Source organism: Triturus cristatus, chromosome 11 (assembly GCF_964204655.1).
Source record: "Triturus cristatus chromosome 11, aTriCri1.1, whole genome shotgun sequence".
In the NCBI taxonomy this organism is placed as follows: domain Eukaryota; kingdom Metazoa; phylum Chordata; class Amphibia; order Caudata; family Salamandridae; genus Triturus; species Triturus cristatus.
In genome coordinates, this window is record NC_140594.1 from 809,035,345 (window position 1) to 809,058,310 (window position 22,966).

The following is a 22,966-nucleotide window of genomic DNA, read 5'->3' on the forward strand; positions in this document are numbered from 1 at the left end:
TAAGACGAACCCCAGAAGGTTGAGGGGGCGGTGCAGTCTTCTCCGCGGCTGGGCCTGCCGCGTGACATCTTTTCCGAGGTTGCCCTGCAATGAGAGACGCACTCCTCCAGCTGTCAGAACCAATCCTTTATTTTCAAAAACAGGAATGCAACTCCGATGAAATTTTCTGTCCATTAGCCTAATGCATTTCGGAGCATTCGTGCTCCTTCCTCAGAGGCAAATTGTCAGCACCACGATTCAAAGTTCCCACAATGCCCTGCGCTACCGCACCTATTAAGAGGCCTCCGGTGTGCCATATTTGAGGTGCACGCTGGGAGTTGTGGTTCAATAACTTCTTATTACCTCCAGTGGCTGTGTGCTGGCAATATTTTTCATGGAATAATTTTCGCCCTCCAGTGGGCCCCGGAGTTGAATTCCTGTTTCACCATAAGAAAGCAGCTGCGCCGTTCCTTCCCGCACATTCACAGGTAAGACGAACCCCAGAAGGTTGAGGGGGCGGTGCAGTCTTCTCCGCGGCTGGGCCTGCCGCGTGACATCTTTTCCGAGGTTGCGTCTCTCATTGCATCTATATATATATATATATATATATATATATATATATATATATATATATATATATATATATAATACAATACACTCCAGGGTTTCCCAGTATTGACGCCGGCGCTCCCTTTCAGGGCGGCGCATTCCTTCCGTCAGGGAACAGTCGGTTAAATATTTGTAAAGAAGAACAAAGGCGCTGCCAGGCGACAGCACCCTTTGTGATTTAGGAATGCACTCACTCGTGTGCTTTAAATTCAAAGGCGCTTTATTAACAAAACCGCTCCTTCACCCAACGCGTTTCACCTCCACCTGAGGCTTGATCACGGGATGTTGTTTGTTTCACTCAGCCTTCTTTTATTTCTCTCGTTGTGCACACACCTTCTGTTTGTCAAGTGGTGCATTGTGGTATTTGTAGTGTGCACGTGAATACAGATATGTATTTTTTATTTTTTTCTATTTTATAGTTTTTGCTCTAATGCAGTGTTTTAAATAGTGTCCCAAAGAAGTGCTTTCTGTTGATTGTGATTGATAATATTTATCAATTTTCTGCGAAGCCAGTAAATTGGAAATCAGTATGACCATTCATGCAGCTTTTGATCCTGTTAGTCAGTAATCTGTTTTATTGATGAGTTTGTTAATGAGTTGTTATTTTCAGATGTGATTACAGATGTACATGTAATTCCTCATTTTGATTCAACCCTCTGGGGTCGAGGGTTCTTAATGTTGAAATGTGGCGGGATTCTTTCCGTCTTAGGATCTTTATTCTGTCTCCGCCTCTTTCTGATTGTGATATTTGTTCCAGAGCCCAGAATTTTAATGACTCCCATTTGCCATCATGATGTTGAGACATATGTTTTGCTATGGCATTTGTTGAATCTTTGTGAGTTGTTGCTCGGGTGTGCTCCAGGATTCTCTTTTTTGGTTCAAAGATTGTGCTCCCGATGTACCTGGGGTCGAGAACCCTTGACCCCAGAGGTTTGAATCAAAATGAGGAATTACATGTACATCTGTAATCACATCTGAAAATAACAACTCATTAACAAACTCATCAATGAAACAGATTACTGACTAACAGGATCAAAAGCTGCAAATATAGCTCACCAGAGTGCAAACGCAGCCCAGGAGAACATCAATAACTCACCAGAGAGATGAAATGACTGATAAGGGCAAGTTAAAACTGGAACTGTGAATATAAAAGACAACTCACCAGAGCATGAATGGTCATACTGATTTCCAATTTACTGGCTTCGCAGAAAATTGATAAATATTATCAATCACAATCAACAGAAAGCACTTCTTTGGGACACTATTTAAAACACTGCTTTAGAGCACAAAACTATAAAACAGAAAAAAAGAAAAAATACATATCTGTATTCACGTGCACACTACAAATACCACAATGCACCACTTGACAAACAATATACTGAAATGCAATTCCTATGTACAACAGCTTATCGACTCTGAAATCGGACCGATTATTGTGTATAACTGTGGCGACCATATTGGAATGTCAATACATACAATGCACAGCTTATATTTGATTCATGTTAAAGTAACTGATGTTACTAGCTAGTGGCTTAGTGGGCCAAGTGATTATCACATATCAAAATGTCTGATCACTTTAAAAATTAAATATTGGAACTCTTCTGGGATATTTAATCAAAACAAATAAAGTACAGAATCTTATACTTGGAAACAACAGTGCATTTTGCCTATTGGATAAAGAACAATCTTACCACTCTTGTGACTCGAAGTTTCTATATAACTAAAGCTGTGTACAATCTGATGACCTGTTTTCTCAAAAATCTGCATACTTAGAGCAGTGCTTAAGTCCTTCCGTATTGGGCATAAGAAAATCGTACTGTAATAATTCTGAAAAAGTAATACTAAAGATTTTGGGAGGAAATTACATTTGCTGAAATAACTACATCAAAAATGCATTTTCCTTCTTCACAGCAGCACCAAAGGTCGCAATGATATCAGTAGTCACAAATACAAATGACAAAATGTAAAACAGCTATTTAAACATATTTGACACAAAGTTTGAATCTAGCTGTTTAGTAACATAGTTGTTTAACATTTTAACGACACACTTAACAAAAACAATTAAAAAAAAATAACTTTCAGCATCTGAACTCACTAATAAAACATAACTACAAAAAAACCATAGAACCACCCATTCTTACCCAAAACCGGAATCCAAAACTCCTCCAAAACTAGTACAATGCGCACTCTAAGAAAACATCCACTATAGAGGGACGAATATAAAAATATTCATGTGATGACGTTCATGGTCTATCATCTTAAAACTTAACATAGAAAACATCTCGAACTGGCAATCAAGTAAAGGGAAGCAGGAGGACCATGCACATCAGTTGCACCAGCAAGAACTCTCACCCAGAAAGTCCTTTGAGAGGTGCAGACTCCTGCAACAGATATGGCTCCAGAGTTTTCAGGAATGGCAACATACAAAGCCCCCCCCCCCCCAAAAAAAAACCCAGAAAATGCCACTGTGAAATAAAGGAATATCATTGGATAAAGCACTTATAAATAAAAAGAGCACACCCAATTATCTATCTTGAACGTCCTTTAAGAGGAGTTCATAGGGAGCAGATTTGCAGATGCACAATATATCACAAGACCTTGCCAAGGGGAAAACATAAAAAAATATTTACCGTCTAAAAACATACAAAGGCAATAGTCTAAAAGCTGCAAGAAGGCAACACAAGGCTGAAGGACCCTGAACTTCAATACCAGTCACAACAACACTGGGGCAGGGAGTCCATAAAGAAGGTCCAATCTCAGCTTCCAAATTTGGCTCCACATTTTTTCTGGATGGCATCCTACTGCATGGATTGTGGAGTTGTACTGTCCATAAGAGCCCTTCGCAAACTGTAAATGTTTTTTTTAATTTTTGGCCCTTCATAGTTTTTCTACATTAGCAGGCATTTTATTGTAACACGATTTACATATAACTTGCCAATTGGACATGTCAAAGCTTTCCTTTACAAATAAATATGCAGCTAACTGGTGCCAGTTATCATTATTTTCTTTTTCACTTTTATAAATACAAGTAAACAGTCTGTGTTCAAATCTTCTAGCGAGTGCGTCGACAACACTTGAGTTGAATTGGGTTTATGTCTAAACGTGTAATGGCGAAGCCTTCACTTCCACATTGCCAAAACGGTTATTGCTAAATCTCAATTTGTGGTCCGAGAGTCCAGCCCTGCACCCACTGTCAGTACCTATAAATGTTCAGCCATATTCAATGATATCAAAGCATAGGTTTTTCTTTAGAAAACAGGATATCACTCAGGCTCTGAATGTACTACTAATATGCCCCATACTACAAATTAATTCTTGTGTTCTAAAATAAGTTTGTCTCCTCTTGGGTGGCTAATTGGTTTTGGTAATGGTAATGGTTTTGTGTGTTTTGTTTTTCACTGGGCTATGGCTCAACTGAGCGAAGTGTTTATGATGCCTAGTTGCTGAATGGCCTTTAACAGTTTCTGACTATTTTCTCTGTTTAAAATATCAAAGGGTCCTATTGAAGTGAATTGTGTAGTTAGGAAGTTTGAGGTACTACTTAATGTAATGTTTGGAATATGAATTGTGAGTTAAGTGCTAACTGTGCTGTATTCAATTCAATTTAATGTTACTGATAGATCTCTTACGAGATCAACAATTGTACATAATTAAATGTGTAATCATAAAATTCTTGTATAAAATATTTTAAAACTGGACATGAAAATCACACACATTTAAAACCAGAATAAAACACATTTCATAAATTTGTACAATTTACAGCACACAAATTAATTTGGTGGATTTTTTACAAAAGCGATTAAATCAATGGAGGAGGAAAGGTTATGTCTAAAAACTATAGGTTTTATAAAACTGTTTTGAGCCCCTACTACCCCCTTGTTAGAACATAACCATAAGATATGTACTAGGTCCTGGTTTCCGTGATTGAATTTATCACATACCCCACTATCATTATCAAGGTTATTCCAGTGTCTTGGAAAAACCTTTAAAGGAAGTAGTCCTAATCGCAACATGGTAATAAATGTCCTAATTTTATGTTCCAAGGTAAAGCTTGTGTATTGTTGAGGGGACTTAAACTCGATTGTAGAAGTGATAGCGTTGTAATGAGAGAATTTCAGGCGATATGCCTTGTCCAGGTCGAAACTTAAACGGGGAGTCGCATTTTTCAGAAAGTGCTTCAGGTTTGCTGGAGTCCAGGACTGAAGAACGGATTCAGTACACTGGAAGTATTGAAGAACAGTCTTAAGATTTGTTTGAAATGTCTTTATTTTTTCCCCTGTATTAAAGCTTTCGTATCTCAGTAGGGCCCTTAAAGAGCCTTCTGATGCATGCAGAAGTTTGAAAGCCTATCTGATTATATTTGCTAAGGCTATTAAAAATGCACTGAGGATGGCAAATTCCAACCAAAGGATCTGTAATGGGACAGCTTGACTTAACATATATTTGCGTAAAAATTTACCTTCGCTGATATGCAAAATGTTCCATCTGGCTAAAGGGATATACTCTGTGGCGTAGGTTATTCTTGGTGCAATTTTGGCCCTGTATATTTCACAAAGTGCTTGGAAATGCCGCTTGCCTGAATAGTTATAAAATGTTCTTATGGCGTAAATGTGTGCTTCTGCTTTTTGGTTCATGTGGTGAAGATGAGAATGAACTTCTAAGGTTTGAGAAAAGACTCGCCCGAGATAGGTGTAGGATTTTACTACCTCAATTTGTGTGCCATCTTATTGCCAATTATAGGGGAGGTGACGTTTCCGACCCCTGAAGTGCACTTCCTTTGTTTGGGAAATATTCACCTTTAGGAAATTTGTTTCTGTATATCTAGTGAGTGCGTTTATATTTTTCTGTAAGCCCAGCGGGGTAAGATCGAGAATTACTACGTCATCGGCATACATTAACGCATATATTTTTTCATAGGCTACTTTTGGAGGACAATTACTTACATTTAAAAAGATCTCTGGAAGATTGCTTGTATAAAGTGAAAACAGGAGGGGGGTTAGAAGGCAGCCCTGCTTTAGGCCATTATGCACAAGTATCTTTTGAGTAAGGCGTTTGTCTCCTCACATCTGAACTTTGCACCAAGTTGAGGTGTGAAGAGCTACTATCAACCTCAGTAGTGGATCCGGGATCCCTATTTTCTTTCGTTTTCTCCAAAGAGTTGATCTATCAACTCTATCGAAAGCTGTCGATAAATCAACAAAAAGGGTATAAACTATTTGCGATTTAGATAGTACATACCTGTCAATGAAAGAGTTTAAAATATCTATGTTGTCAAGCACAGAGTGATTGGGATGAAAACCCGCTTGAAACTTTGGGATTGCACCTTTAGAAAAAGCCCAATCCCTTAAATGCTTGAGGATACTTGCTGCAAATATTTTCCCTGAAGCATCCAAGAGTGCAATTTGTCTGTAGTTCCAAGGCTTAAATCGAGTGCCTTTGTTTAATATTGGGATAATGATACTCCCAGTCCATGAATAAGGAATTTGAGCAGTAGCATAGCAATAATGATAAAGGGGCCCCAAGAACACTTCAGTTTGCGGGGTCCCTTTGTAGCACTTTTATTGGTGTCCTATCCGGACCCATGGCTGCAGAGGGTCTCGCTTTCCTAATACAGTACTCTATTTGTTTTTCTGAGGGGGGGGGGGGGGGGGGCGGATATAAAAGTTGTTTGATCCCACCGGAAGGGCTCAGGGTAGGTAATGTATCCTTGCTGTCCGTATGCTCTGATTTTGACTTCTAAAGGTCTAGAAGGTAGTTTTCCCACTCAGTCTCGGATATCGGTGTTGCTTTTAGGGAATTAAAATTACCCATTCCTTTAGCAATCAAGTGCCAGAATTGCTTTGAGTTTTTCTTAGTGATAGCCATGTGTAGATCTATCCAATGTTTCAGACGCTCCTTTGTTTTTTTCCTTAGCGAGTCGATGCAATTTTTTCTTCAAGCTAGCTATTTCTAGTTTCTTGAACTTGGGAAGGTGATAAATTGGCGCCTGATTAATTGATTTCATCTTTTAGAGATGTACTCTCCTCCTGTGATCTTTTTGAACTTATGAGAGATATTGTACATGAGAGCCTTTTTATGTAGTTTAACAATGGCAGTCAAAGTTCGCTCGAAATTTTTGATAGGGATGAGAGTATGATCTACCACCCAATGCTTATGAGTGGATATTGCTTTATTGATTATATTTATGGTTGCCGTATTCCAGATTATACGTCCCTGCTTGGAATCTAAGACCGACTCACCATTCATCCGAGACAGCGACCATAAAGCAGACAACGAGAAATATAAACTTAAGATTCAGGTGGAGTATTGCGTTGTCACTATCAGTTGAGAATTGGGAGTCTAAATAATTGCATTTTTGATATATTGATGGGCTGCATAATATATACTCTAATATGGAACCACCATGGACTCCTTTTCTTGTGTAGCTTGCCGGTATATCCCCATCCAGCCTACCATTTAAGATCACTCCACTAGTACTCGTTGTTAGTTCAAGTAGCATTTTTGCTCATCTGTCTGTTTTTATGGCATCAGGAAAAATGGGAGATGGAATAGCCCAGGCGAGTTCTTAATCTGTAATACTGCAAGTTTTTATCGCATGGTTGGAGGTTTCTGCGCTGAAGTCTCCTGTGATGAGGATTTGATATCTGCTGCACGGCTCTAGTACTGAATCTATCTGGTCGAATATTTTTGCAAGCATTGGATTGAATTCCAGTACAGGAGGTATATAAAGGTTAAAAAGAAATGAGGTTTCCTAATTCAAGAGTTTTTATTACCTGTATGTATCATTATACATTGCATATTATTCGTCCCCATGTCAATTCTCTCAAAGTTCCACTTTATAGCTTCCTTCAGCAGGATCAACCCCCCCCCCCCCCCCCCTTCCCCCTTTGCATGGCTCTTTTCAACTTTTTTGCTGGAATTTCGAAAGTGAAATAGTCCTTTTGACTAAAGTGTCCAAGTAGCCAGGTTTCCTGGGGGCAGACAATTGCTGGTGAGCTTTTAAGAAGACTGGATAGTTTTTGGGGATTCAGGCCAGCAATATTCCAAGAGAGAAAGTCGATCGAGATAGAGCCTTCGCTAAAAAGGTAGTTTTGTGTCTTGTCCCTGCCTGTTTGCATATAGGTTATCTGCAAGCCAGGACCAAGATTTTTCCTTTTTTGAATTCAAGTTAAGGTAATGATTCCTTATTAATCATTCAACTTCTATTATACATATTGTTAGCTTGTCAATTTGCCGATCGGATAGTTTATTTTGATCAGAAGACAGGAGAAGATGCAGAGGTTCCCTTAGGAGCAGTAATGGAGTCTTCAATAAAGCCTGTGAAAACTTTTGCCTAATTCCGATCACGTCGAATCCATACTTGTGAAGGATTTCTCTCTCATTTAGGGTAATTGCTGGGATAACACCAGACCAAAAGTCCACTCGGACTGTAAATACATGCGCCTTATCTGTGAAGAAGATACGTTTTAGATCAGAGGAAGAGACCTGTTTTAAAGAGGAAAGGGTATGAATAAGGTTAAGTACCCTTTTCCGATGTAAGGGGTCATTTCCTACTGGGAAGAGATCGGATAATTCTAAAGTTAGATAGACTTCTTGAATTTGAATGTGCACTTTTCTCATTGCATTTGAATTGAGACGTAGCATCCAGGTCAGGATAGCTTATATTCTGTCTGGAACCTTTAGTTATGAAGTTGGTTGCCAGGGGCTTCAATGGACTTAAGGCACCTGACTCGGGGGATTCGGAAGAAAGTCCCTTGTTGTTGTCGTCATTGACAGTGTTACTTAAGATATCTACAGATAATGTTGCGACTTCTGTCTGTACCCCTGTGCCTGCCCAGAGTCCTTGGGAAAACTTTAGTTTCCTGGGCTTTGCTTTTGTAAGTCTGCGATTCCTTCTTTTTGTGCTTTTGGTTTGTGTTTTAGCAGATTTTGATTCTTGTTTCTCGCAGTTGGAGTTTTTTTGGGAAAGTTCCCTTATTGCTAGAGTTTTTTTGGTTTTCAACTGAGGATGAGAGAGAGTTAGTTCCACAGGTTGTTGCTGAAGATTTTGGTTTGTTGCCTGTGTTTCTTTGCGAGTAAAGAGAGTAGAATTTAGGGACTGCAATTTGAGAGCTGCTTCGCTTTGTTGTCTCAAAGCTTTTTTATAGAATAGATGTTATTGCCTTGATCCCGTTTTAGATTTTGAGATTTATTATTTCCACTATTTTTTTGCGTAAGTCTTGTTTTTGTGGTTAGTAAATCGACACCATTATCTCTTGTCTGAGTATAGTTGTCACTTAGTTGAGCTAATTTCTTGGTATGATTTTCAATTGTGAATACAGGGCTTTGGGCGCTTTTCTCGTCTCAAAAATTGAAGAACTACTGATTGGGTTTTCAAAACATGATCTGAAGTTACTGCTAATTTGCCTAATAATGCCAGGATCGCTTCCAGAACAGCTTGCAAGGAACACAGCGATTCTGCGACTGATGCTCTTCTTTTTGGGGATCCAGTGAAAATAACAGCGAGAAATCCGGGGATAAAGATAGGTGTGTCATCAGCGACCAGACGTTTAGTAGGTGTACTGTTAAACAGTTGTTGCGTCTCCACTGGCGTTTTTAAGGGAGGGACTGGAATTACCGGACTCATATTTATGTCCGGCAGAGCAAAGTCCATCTCAGTTGTCGCGATTGTAAGAGGAGGTTTGTATTGGTATTGAGAAGCCAATTCCTCAGAACGAGAGTTAGGCGGGGGTTCAGCCCCCTCGGACTGAGGAACTAGAGGCTGATCTAAGGACTCCTTCGTAATTACCTTAAGGCCCCTTTGAGCCTCTTGTTTTGGTATTTCATGAGCCTTGATTGCTGATGAAGGGCAAGAGGGAATGAATTCTGGTACAGTAAGTGTTCCTGAGAGAGCTCCGATATGTGCTGAGCGGGGTTTGCTTCTTCTCTGTAATTGGGCTTTGCCCAGTCTTTTCATAAAGACTGTTCTACTTCTTAATTTTCTGAATGCCATTTCTACACTATAGGCTCTTCAGGCTCCGCCTTTGGGAAATGAATCCTGGGCCTGGTTTCTGGTCCCTTAGTGACTGAAAAAGGGAGCTCGAAGCTCCTGGTGGCAGGTCACTGTGATAACGCTCTGGTCTGCTCCAGCCGCACTACGTCTCGTTCACCAACACGATGCTCTCTGCCAATCTCCAGAGCTGCAGAGGCTCCCCTCACTGGGCCTAGGGGAATTGAGGAAGCGAGACGAGCAGGCCAAGGCCCAATCGATGAGCTTGTCACCACCACCGATGCCAGACACCTAGAAGGCGGAGGGGGCGGAGTGGAGTGGAGCGAGTGAGGGTCGATTTAATGCGGAGAGGAGATGAACTAAGCGGTTAGTCAACTCGCAGGCAGCAGTGGCCTGGCGCTGGCCGCCTCCGCTAAAGCTGGAGGACCGCAGCTCTGGGGTTCAACCAGGCGTGCTCATCTCTCCTCCAGACTCCGTCTCCCGAGTAACACTCCTCGCCCGGCCCCGCAGACAAGAGGCAGCTGGGGCGGGGGGGGGTGAAGCAGGTAGGTGTGGTGCCTTGCTTGCTCGCAGTCCGGGTCCTGCATCTCTGTTAAAACTTCGTTACCAGCTCAGGCTTGGTTCCGGGTTCTCGCTGCTGGGTCTGGGCTGCCGCAGTGTTTCTCCGACCGCTTCGTCTACTTGCCACGCCCACCAGTGATGTAGGTAGGTGTGTCTCTCTGTCTTCTGTCCTTCTGTGCTGTATGTATAGTCACCTTACACTGTTGCTACTTGCTCAATATAGAATGAAGAAGTCTAAATTGATAGGTTCCTAACGTTCATTGAATTGAGCCTGTGTGTTTTTCCTCCATGTATTTCTTTTGGAATTGGAGATTGCTCGTAGTTTTCCTAACGTGAAACTACTGGTCCTTGTCAAAAGACTTAATTGATGTTGTAGAATTTTGTAGCTGCATGGAAGATGTTAATTATGTGCTCATGGAGGCTCTATATACTCCTTGCTGCTCGCCATTGGGATCATAAGAAATAGAATTTCTACGCTCAACGCCAAGCGTGTCAAATGTCTCATAGCTCTCGATGGGGAGCTGCTTCGGCAAGTTACTCCTCTCTTTAAAAGTTTTTGAATTAATGATTAGTGGGAATGATTCTGTATCCCTTCCAGCTATGATCACTGTGGCATAGGCTCATATTCTCAAAACAATATCGCATCTGCTAATGTACCGAATTGCAATTTCGGTCGCTCAAGAAAGGAAATCCAGCCTTCTATATGTACAAAGACCTAAACGCAGTCTCAAAATGGGATTTCTACCCAGTAATAATCTATTTTGAGATCCCCTAAATGGGATATTGCACATAGAGGTTTCCTATTTGTGATTTCTTAAGCTCCTGTACAAAGCATTTCCTAAATGCGAAGTGGCAATTAATGAAGTTATACAATCATCTACTCCAAGTCAGTGCTAACCATCTCCTCTTCCATTTACATCTTTGCCATCTCCTCCTCCATCTTCTCTATTTCCATCATCTCCATCTCCTCTATTCCTCCTCCACTGCCATCTTCTCCTTCTCCATCTCCTCCTCCACCATTTTCTCCTTCTCCATCATCTGTCTCCCCTCCACCCTCATCTCCTCCTCATTCTTGTCCATCTACTCCTCCATCTTTTCCATCTACTCCTCCATCTTCTTCTCTATTTTCTCCTGCATTTCCTCCTCCACCATTTTCTCCATCTCCATTATATCTATCTGTTCCTTGAGGTCCTTGCTAGCTGCTGCCTGGGAATTATTTGTGAGTGTGCATGTTGAAAAAGGGGGCATGTGGTAACACTGACTAAGATGGATTTTGGAATTTTATAGAGCGATACATTTTGAATGATTTTTAGGGTGGGCTTATTTTTCTAGTTCAACTTCTGACTATTTTCTAAGTCACTTCTAAAGTCTTGCACAATTGATTGTAATATGTTTCAGATGCTTGAGTGTGTCTACTGTTGAAGAGCATGGCCATTTTCTTGGGCCTAGATGATTATAGCGTTAGTAAAAGTAAATGGCCCTTAATTATTCATGTCATGCACTCATCTGGTCCCAGTCGCGGAGATGACCCTTGAGTCGATGCTGAATCTAACTTTCCTCCCAGAAAAACGAGAGATCCAGGGACGAGACTCAAATAGCTCACTGTTCCGAGAGGTAGGGACAAAATAGGAAAAGAGAGCTTTGCAGTACTGGATCTGCTCTGTGGCAATGCACACTGCTTAACAGAATGTGTTGCTTCTGAGACCTTCTGGATTTGCAAAGGTAGGAATGTGATGTGATGTTTTGTGAAGGCGCAATAGACTGGAAACAAATAGAAAAGGCAATACCCAGCTGTACACTAGCAGGCCTTCTTATACATTGTCATTGCTTTAACTTCTGCAACATTCACTTACACGCTTCTTCTACAATATGACATGAAAGTAGAATAACCAGGTTCACAGATAGGAATCCCTGAGACCCTCAAGGATGAACTCCAACTACTAGTTAGAGCCTCTGACACTTCCAGGTTAGAACTTGAAACATGGGTTGTTGTTACTGACACTCCCAAGGTTACATTCAAAACATGGGTTGGAGTATCTGACACTCCCAATGTATACTAGGAACACAGGTTGGAGTATGACACTCCCAAGGTATACTAGGAACACAGTGTGGAGTATGACGCTCCTAAAGTTAGTTAGACACTCTTTGTACAATGATCACACAAGAATCAAGAGCTCTGATGAGAATTCTCTAGGTACTGTTAATCTGTGAAACACAGAGCAAAGTCTCTAGTTCAAAGTCTCTAGTTCAAAGTCTCTAGTTCAAAGTCTCTAGTTCAAAGTCTCTAGTTCAAAGTCTCTAGTTCAAAGGCCAAGGTTGCAGGAAGGGTCTGGAGCACGAAAAATCAAGATGAACTGGAGGGAAGTCACTGGAAGGAAACTTGAAGACCAGTCTATAGTCTTGAAGACGCCGCGACTCCGGCCTGTCTACTACAATAAAACCGGACACTAACCTTATATCAAGTACTTAGCCTAGTACTTCAACTTGTCCTAAGTTTGAAGCTCTTTGACGTTTTGACTCAGGAAGTCGAAGAGGAACTGGAGTAGCTGAGCACGAGGCAGAGATGGATGCGTCGAGGCAACTAGAGCCAGGGGAATCGCAGTAGGGCTATGAATGGCAGCCAAGAAGAGCACTGCCCTGGTCCGGTTGATTCTTCAGGTGAGTGGGTATGCAGGAAGCTTGTTCCACAGGGAGCATATGCCAAGCAAGGGGCTCTGGTTTGGGTGTGGTTTATATACAATGGGTACAGCAGGATCACGTGGCACATGTGACATTCTGGAAGGTTCTCCAAGACACCTGAGGGAAACACATGCTAGTACGCTAGCTTAACGTTAGAGGAAGAACAGGTGCAAACTAACAGATGGAATCACTCAACGGGGAAAAAAAAATTATTTTATCTAAACGTGCACAAGGGGAAACACTCCAAGACCCTAGTAACGGAGGAGCAAGGGAAACAAGCCCACGTGTAATGGAATCTGGGGAGTGGATAAACTTGGGCATGGAATTATAGCGCGCCACAAGCTTAACACGACAGAGTCCAGGGTAAAGAACACTTGCGATTCGGGGAATAACACTACACTGAATCAGTGGTAATGGAATCAGTGGTCTAGTGGAAACTCAGGCAAGTTATCATAGCTCGCCATCAGGCACCAGAGGGGTAACTCCACATGAGCCGTGCGCGCTTGGCCCACTACACAGGCCTGAGGGGGTCGTGACAAATACTAAGGCGGAAACGTACTTGTCCATTGCATTAGATTTCTTTTGTCAAGGGATTTTTTATTACATTAAGTATTGTATTTAGTTCTTGCCATAATACAGAATCATTATCCAGGCCATGTCTGTGTAAATAGAATTGTTACCTGTTGACCAAAAGGATGAAGACTGGTCTGATAGTCTTACACTCAGTAAGTCTTCATCAGTAATATTTTTGCGAAGGGTGGAAGTCTGGAGTGGACTTGAATCCATTATCTTAACATTAAAAGAAGCTTCATCCTTTCCGCTTTCTGCCATAGTTTTTCGTTTTCCTCAATGTCTTTTCCAGTGATTGTTGTCTTGTTTTAGCTGTTGGATAAAGTTCCTTAATCATGTCCTGGGTAAGCCATGATCACCAAAGGATCAGCTAATAATTGCATTGATTACTTGCTGCATTCTTATGACCTAAACAAAAATTATCTTAATACTTGATATTGTACCGATGGCTAATGGTTGATGCACCAGTGGTCTTGACTGCTGTCTTCTTTTTTTGCCTTATTCTCATCTCACTACCTCTTGTTTCCCAGATGTACCTCTGAGTCTTTTGTTGGTGCTCGGTGGTCTTTGAGTTTTATTGGGAAGAAGTCTGTGACTGGTTCCTCCTTCTAGTAGCCAGAATTCCTTTCGAATGCCCTGCAAGGTCAGAATGCAGACCAATCTACCCCGGATGCCGTTATTGGAAGAGCAGGATTAACTAATGAGGGTAGGGTTTGAATTTGGACTACATGCAGGTTTTTCCACGGATCCAGTTGTTTAGGGCTCCTAGGTATTAAACCTAACGGTAATCTAGTGGTCATTTGTTGGACCTTCCATGCTCACTTTGGAAAACAAGTACAATGAGTTCAGTGGCAGTGACATACCTTGAGAAAGGACTTACCTTGAAGAGTCTGATTGCAGGTTCGAACACCCTAATTTGCAGGATGTCAGCCTCCCAAATCCAAAAATGGCTCTTGAGGCTCTCCTGTAGTACTTGTCTCTAGTCTGTCATCCTTGTGCCTCTCATGATACTTGCTGAACCTTCTGTAGACTGGCTGAGGCCTCTCTTAGTCTAGAGTATGCTGGAGGATGCTCGCTGCTGTTGGGGATCTCAATGCAGACCAGTCCAGCCCAGTGGCTAAGCATTTTCTTTTTTTGTAGGGAGATCAGCAGTTATTCCTGGTGCATGAACTACACCAGAGTTGAACGTTTGATCTAAACTGATTCTCCAACTGTGGCTAGCCCGTACGCCGCTCCAACATTGCCTCTCTCCAACCATGAGAATGGTTTCACCTTGGCACTCCCGGTGGTGCTCTAGTCTTCACTTGCCCACCACCGCTGGCTAGTCCGCAGCAAATGGGAGATTACTCTAAAGGGCTACAGGCACTTGGCAGCCCAGAGATATGTCGGAAAATGGTGTGGGGCATGGGTATGCAACCCACTTCCGGGGTGATTCGCTAAGTTGTGGCTCCCACCGATGGTTGGGGAGCACACTTTTTCACCTTGCTTGAGGGTCTGAGGACGAGGAGCCGATAGAGGTCCGATACTCAATTTGAGTCTGGATTGAATTTAGAAATTGTCTTGCCTCATTCACCTTTCCTCCTGCAGTGTTATAGCCTGCACTGCTACTAGCGTGATGTGTGTAGCATGCAAGCATCTAAAAGAAAATTATGTTTGATGCAATTCATGTTAATTCATAAAGGGAAACCGATGTACACATTTTTTCACTACTGCTCCGAAGTGGTTTCAAATAAAATTTGTACCCCAGTACAGAGCACTCCTGGGTTCCTGCATTCACTGCTGGCAATGTAACCACTAGAATTGTACTTCCGAAAACCATATTAAAATCATAAAACAGTCTTCTTTGATTCTTCATGGCCGCAAAAATACATACATTGACTACATAGCCACTTTCATTTTATAATGTATTGTGTCCATTTCAGGCATATGACTAGAACCTCACCATCTTGAGTCATGATTACCTGCTAGGTTGAGCGGCTTGATTAATTTGTGACTGAATCCTGAACCATATCTTTCTAGCATTTTAATTACCTCGAATAAACATACCATTTGATTAAAAACCGCCAGCGCTGAGGAAATGAAACCTGAGTTGTTGCTGTTTTACCTTAGACACAGTGGGTAAGTTGAGGTCACAGGCTAAGTAAGCTTTATAAAACTCGCTCGAGTGAATAATGTGAAATCCACACTAGAGGCTAAACCTTTTAGTACACTTAATGGTCAAAGCTTTAGCAGAGATATGTACTGTTTGACATCCATATTAATGTGCATGTCAACACACTTATTCCCAAGGAATGTAGTTCTCTCTTTCTAAATAATTGTAATCCAGATGCTAGATCAAATTATTTTCTTGCTCTTTTAAAATACCTATGTATTTAACAAAGAAAGCCTTTTGTTTTCTAGGCTTAGTTGGTTTTGAGTTGTCTTTAACTGATCAGTGTCCTAATCAGATTGTGACGTGTTCCAGGTGCTGTGTTCTGTCTTTATACTGATTACATTATCCATTGAACCATGGATTTATGCTATGGGTGATTAGGAATTGAGGCGATCTTTACCTCTTGTTTGCATATTTTGTAGTTGGTAGACGTGCCCATTGCCCAGCATATGGAGTTGTTGTTGTGTGGATTTTTATTGGTGGCTAGTGTGGTACCCTCTTAGGGTTACTTATACTGTGTATCTAGTCTTTGCTGAATGTTAGTTCTGTGTAATGTGTTCTATTTGGTGTGCAGCATATCATCAAGAACTGTTGCTTAGAGATCAAGGTGGAATTCAGCTATATTGCATACATATGCATGCAAGGCATTCTCTCTACCATGTGTTGTTGAATGTTTATGCGGTGTATATTATTAACAAGTGTTACTTCAAGCTATGTGATAGCCAGCTATATGGAGTACTTGTGTGTGTTGGATGTTTCTGAGGTGTTCTGTTTAATGCATTGTTTTGATGCTTTCTGTTTGTCATATGTATCGGATCTGTAGTGTGGGGTGTCACTTCATAGCCAACTAGATTAGTAAGTGTATTCACTTACACTTTTAAGGCCTGTCGGCAGACAACTCTAGCTGTTACTAAAATCACAAGTCAGTCCAAATCAAACTGTACTGAAATATTAGCTCCCATTGTGCTCCGTTCCCAACAGCTATAACTGCACATGCTGGTAGTGCATACACTACAACTGCCCCACTAACTGCCCACCCAGTGTTATTCCCCCTCCCCACTGCTCAGTCAGTGTCAATGTTATATCTCGCCCCACATAGCTCGCGTTGGGTTTTTGCTCGCTACTTCCCGCTTTGCTCAATGCCTACATGGGGCCGTATTACACATTATCACTGTTCGCACCGGCGCACCTTTCAAAAGATGTGCCAAGCGCAATCAGTGATAATGTGCCCCATTATGGTGTATGCGCTGCCCCTAATGTGAAAAGACGGAGCAGCCGCTCTGTGTTTTCACTTTGCAGGAGTGACCCGCCTGCACTTTCAAAGGGGTTTAGAGATCCCAGTCATTGACTGCACCCGCCTGCAAGGGGATGTCTGGGTGGTGGGGTTCCATGGGACCCCTTTACCCCTTGCAGAGGGCTACTGTCAGGAGGCGCACTAACAGTCCGCCACCTTTTAAATGGTCCTGAGGACTTCTTTAACTCTGCACGCTTGTCTGTAATATGGCGTAGGCGCAGTCAAAGGAATTCCCTCATTTGCAAAGGGCACGCCCCTATGCAAATGAAGGAACACCCACTACTGATAGTGCTAGCGCTTTAAGTGCACCAGCGCTATTGGTATTATACAAGGGGACACACAAGCATCTGCATATCCTTCTATAATACCAAATTGCCTCGGGGGGATTTCCAAGCTGGCACAAATGCCCGTTGTGCCCTGGGGAATCATCTGTAATACGGCCCCTCGTGTCATGTACCAATCCATCTTGCTCCACTCAATGCTGCTCAGCAGTGACGCTCGCACTGATCAGCACAGCGTAAGTACACCTTCAAAGAACTTGCTTGAAAATGCCACAGAGCCTCGAAAGTTGTCATGGCTAGACGGGGTTTCAATCAGCCTGCTGACTTGACCTGCTGCTTGTCTATCACTTGTCCGCTCCCTCTGTAGTTCTCTCACCCCCCCCCCCCCCCCCCCCCCCATCTCACTGACACTGTACTCCTCTCGCTCCATTTAGCACTGCGTCATGCTAAATGTCTACGTCACAATCGGAGATACACGACACGTACAAATACACAAATGTGCTCTTTCTCTCTCTCTCAGCCAGGTGTGCTTATAACTGAGAATACAAGCCGTACCTATTGACAGTGTTATTGCCTGTGTTGTGCTTTTACAGTTTCGAATACAGACAATTAATTTGTGTTCTGTAGACTTGGGTGGGAGAGGATAAGTAGAGTATGTAGTTACCTGAAAGGGATTAGAATGTACCAGAGGGTAGGATGGAAGAATGGTCAGTGGAAATGTTTCATTACTTTAAAGCCCGATGAGAAGAAGTACATGTGTTTGTCATAAAAGTAAACGGTGAGTCTGGGTTCTGTGCTCTAGTATGATCAATACAGATGCGATTTGTGAGGAGTGGATGGTAGATTTCTGGGTTAATTTGGGTCCAGAGTTGGGCGTATGGTGCCTAGTCTGTCCCAAATCTGATTACAGGCAACGGTCATTCACTTTTTAGTTTGTGAATTCGACCCTTTTGCGATTTAATATGAATATAGAGAATTTTAGTTATCAAGAAAATATTTGTGATGCCACCTTGGCTATGAATGATATCAAACATGGTGAATGACTCATTTTGGTGAAATTGTTGTTGCCAGGCATGCTCCTCCCTTCATTTGACTTGTAGACTCAAGTGTTCAAAATGTAGTTGTGAGTCTGCTGCATGACTGTTTCTTCATAGAGTCAACTTTGAAATTTGCTTTAATTGACTACAAAGCATTTTGAAAGCTTAGGTTAACAAACCAGGCCTATTGGCGTTTTTATGATGCATAGTTAAGCCATTTCAAGGATGTGCTTAAGTGCTATGTTCCATTTTATATTTTGCACTCTTGTATGGCTCCTTTTCCATAGCCACCAATTAGATATTTATGGCTGGGTGTATCCATATGAGAAATCGTGATATCCTAATTGCGTCTTTCTGCGAATCATAATTACGTAATCACAGTTCTAATGTATGAAACTCAGTTTCATTTAGCGTCATAGTGGGTCGCAAATCGACCTACCTCGTGAATATTTGAGGTAGGTCGCAATTTGCAACCTATTAGGAATCGCTAAAATTGCAGGGATGGTGGCCTGCTGGAGTCAGCAGCCCCCCCCATGTGTGTGATTGGTTTTAAATAAAACAATATCACCCGAAATATGAATATTTTGGGTGACTTTAATTTTTACCTTGATGAACAAGATACCCCTCACATCAAACGGCTGCAAGGTGATTTAGAAGCTCTACAACTAACGCAACTTGTGACCTCACCCACTCACGAAAAAGGGCATATATTTGCCCTTATTTTTCTAATGACCCCGAAATCACTGTACTAAAACCTATCCCAGTCCCCTGGTCAGATAACTTTTTAATTAGATTTGGCCTACCCAAACCCGCACAGCAGGAGAAATCACAAGCCCAAATGGTTATAAGGCATAGTTGGGCTAGATTGGCCCCAGAAAACTGGCAGACGGTCCTAACGGACAACATTCCAAAATTTGCTGGTAATATAGAAGAGCAATATCAGCAATGGGAAGACTGGATTACCCAGTCGGCTGACATGTGTGCCCCCATGAGAACTATTAACAATAAAACATGCCCCAGAAGAGCACCATGGTACAATGAACAGCTTTTGGAATTGAAAAAACAATGTAAGAAACTGGAGAGACTATGGAGAAAGAATTATGATCCAGCTTTAAAAACCAGATACAAGCTACTAATTAGGGCCTATCATAATGATATGAAGAATGCTCAAGTGAAATTTTATGAAGAAAAAATCTCTCAATCGGTTAATTCTTCAAGGGAATTATTTAGAGTGGTTAAAACGCTAACTAACCCCCATGAAAAAACAAAAACCCTCCCGGTCTTAGTCGAAAGGTGTAATGACATAGCTACCTATTTCCATAAAAAGGTAATAGCAATATATGACCTATTCCCAAAGGATCGGGACTTGAACTCTGAGATAGGTACAGAGGTGGAAGGACCCTTATCCCCCCAAAATTAGCTCAAGTCCCCAGACTTGAGGAAGAAGACGTTCGTAATTTAATAAAAGGTACCAAATCTGGACCACTTAATGATCCAGCCCCAGATTGTATCTAAAGCACTGGAGACCATTTTACCCTCCATAATGGAAATGCTCAACCTATCATTAGAAACCGCTTCGGTCCCAAAAGCTTGAAAGCATGCAATCATTAGGCCTTTACAAAAAAAAGCCAATATGGATCCGACTGTCTTTAGCCATCTACGCCCTATCTCACTTTTGCCATTTATCAGCAAAGCTTTAGAAAAAATGTAAATAATACCTTGACTAACTTTCTGGAAACGAATGAAATGCTGCATCCTACTCCGATGGGTTTTCGTGCCTCCCATAGTACAGAATCTGCACTGTTGGTGGTCACAGAGGAGTTAAAGTCACTATTGGATGAGGGTGGCTCTGCCGCCATCCTTTTGTTAGACCTCAGTGCAGCATTTGACACCGTAGATCATACCACTTTAATGGGGAGGCTAAGAGAAATATGAATCCATGGCCTTGCCATGGACTGGTTGGCTTCTTTTTTGGAAGACAGGTCCTTCCAAGTGATGGAAGGGGACTGTTTCTCAGACCACCTCCCAATTACATGTGGCGTCCCACAGGGATCTTCCCTTAGTCCTACCCTATTTAATATTTATGTACGACAGTTGGCTAATATAACACAGGAAGATGGTGTCTCAGGGGTGTCATATGCTAACGACACTCAGCTGATAGTCTCCCTAACAGATAATGCAAATCAGCAGTTCAGTCACTGTCTGGAGAGAGTGGTAAATTGGATGGCAAATAGCCATCTGAAATGAAATGGCGAAAAAACAAAGTTTATGCTATTGGCAAAATCCACTATCCAGGCACCCCTGACACAGTGGCCCCCTTGTATGGGAAATCCACCTATACATTTATAAAAAACTTGGGGGTCTGGATAGAAAACTCACTCACAATGAATTGCCAATCCAGGAAACTCAGATATGTTTCTCTCTGCTTAAAATACTAAGGAAGATTATTAAGGTGATCCCGGAACATCTGGAAAAAACTGTCATCCAGTCTCTTATCTCGTGCTTGGACTATGGAAACTCACTTTCCGTGTGCGCGCCTAAATATGTGACGAAGAGACTACAAGTAGTACAAAATGCGGCAGCAAGACTCCTTCTAAAAATCCCCAAGCGCATTTAAAGAAGCACTGAAACAGCTACACTGGCTCCCTATTGAAACAAGAAAAAAATTTGTCCCTATGCCTGGCATATAGGGCTGTTAACAAAAAAGGTCCAATAAAACTGGGACAAATGATGTCCCGGTATATCCCGACCAGGCATCTAAGATCAGCCCAGCAACAGCTTCTTAGGACAACGAGATTGAAAAGAGCCAGGTTTGGGGGGGGGCAGCTCAGTTGCCCACCTGGTACCAAAGATGTGGAATGCCCTCCCATATAAAATAAGAATTCTACCCGACGAAACCGTTTTCGGGAAACATCTCTAAACTTTGCTGTTTCCCTTGTAGGCGCCCTATGGATATGAGCTTGTAAAAAGTACTCTTTAGCGCTGGGAAGCCCTCGGGCAGCCACGCGCTCTACAAATTCTTAAACATAATCATTTTTGTAATGCAGCTCGTTTTCCTTAAAGGAAAACGGGTTGCATTTAAAAACAAATATATATATTACCCCCTCCCATTTTTTAAGAGCAGACCGTGCTCTGTGGGAGTACTGCCTGCTCTTAAAAAAAGTTTTTACGAACATTCACAAAGGAGAATGGTCGGGGACCCCTTCCTTTTTGCGAATACGTTACCAATTACTTGAAACGCTGGAAAGAGTTGTGTCCTACAGTGCTTGTGACACTTGTAGAGACCACTAGTGGGAGTGAGTTCCAAAATGTCTGAAGTAGTCCTGGAACAATATCCATTTATCATGACTCGTACCGGTGGTGGCCAACCTAGGAGTGAATTTCAAGTTCCATATCAGAGTTTGGAAATTTCTGCGTAACATTAATTTACATACGAATCGAAATGGTCATGACTTGTATGATCTTTGATCATCCAGAAACTTTGGAATGTATCCTTTTCTTCTGGGTTTTAAGGTAAACACTCCGACTCCATCCCATCAAGCTTCATATACCTGATTCATATTTGTTTCTTTGTTGGTAGCTGTCATGCATTTTCAAGTGGTTCTTAAGGATTCGAGCTGACATTAAATGAAATTTAATATGCAGATGTGAAAAGCAGTCTGTACTTTTGTTATTGAAAAACATTGGAGTAATTTAAATATACATTTTACCTTTTTTCTATATTTTAATGTGCTTGTGGCTGTTTAAAATGTATATAAAATGTATTTAGGCCTTCACCACAAGACCTTTTCAAATGAAGAAAACTACGTTATATTTTACCTTTAATATCTGCTTTCACTTCGCCTTTTAGTACATCCGGAGCTGTGTGATGAACGGAACTCTTCCCCAGCTGACACTTGTAGAATGTGGTACCATAAAGAAAATGTTTGAGCAGGAAATGACTGCAATTGAATCTGCTACAAGGCGACAGAATCCGAAGCTTCCCGTTCCTTTGCCACCAAAAATACGGTCCATTTCAGTAGGTATTTGGGTAAAATATGTTGAAGCCTGAGGAGTACAAATAGGTTTTTGTAGCCTAAAGCATACAATTATTTTGTTAAAGAAATAGATGCAAAAATCATCAAATATCTTGCATGTAGCTTCCTTGAAGTGATCTTTTGTTTGGAATATTAGCATTTCACATACACTCACTAGTTTGCATTTCCTTTAGTTAGCATTTACTTGTATTTATTATTATTTATTCTTCAACCCTTGTTCTTTCGTATTCTCAACATGTAGATACTCCTGCTACTTAGGCGTTGTGCATAGACTGCGACCTGTAAATGTCTAATATAAAGCGTCGTATGCCAAATTATCATATGGATGCATGCTTTGTACTGTGGCATGTAACTGTTCCTACTTTCAAGGATGTGCCTGCGTAAATTCCCTTTTTTCTTCTAAATGACGTGGCTCTGGAACCTGCTTTTTTAGCTCTAAGTAAGTTTGGCTGACCCTCAGTACTGGCTCTTTTTTTAGACCTGTTCTTATGCTATGTTTTCTGTCCTTTCAGATTGGCTAACCTATGCTGCAATGCTCTGTTTTTGTCTTTTGTACCTTTTCATCAATGGTTTGTAGCAGCTGTCCTTCATAACATTTGCTGGTGCATGCCCGTGCTCTGTGAGCCACTGTCAACACTAGATCCATTTGGAGTGTAAGACTGCACTGATCCTAATAAGAAGTTGAATTCATCACCAGGAATTGTGTGGTTAGTGAAGTGTTACATGGTGTGTTACTCAACACCCTTCTTGCTGGTGAGGTGGTGAGAGTACACCCCAT

The 22,966-nt window shown here is 41.6% G+C and overlaps 1 protein-coding gene across 4 annotated transcripts in view; it reads left to right on the forward strand.

Annotated features, from left to right (window-relative positions):
* The window catches only part of PIK3CB (phosphatidylinositol-4,5-bisphosphate 3-kinase catalytic subunit beta), a 965,971-nt gene that overhangs the window by 489,397 nt on the left and 453,608 nt on the right, over positions 1-22,966 (forward strand). For all 4 annotated transcript variants that reach the window (XM_085634521.1, XM_085634524.1, XM_085634523.1 and 1 more), the window contains one exon: positions 22,002-22,169. In XM_085634521.1, the coding sequence (XP_085490647.1) occupies positions 22,002-22,169 (168 nt within the window). The remainder of the gene's footprint in view (positions 1-22,001; positions 22,170-22,966) is intronic.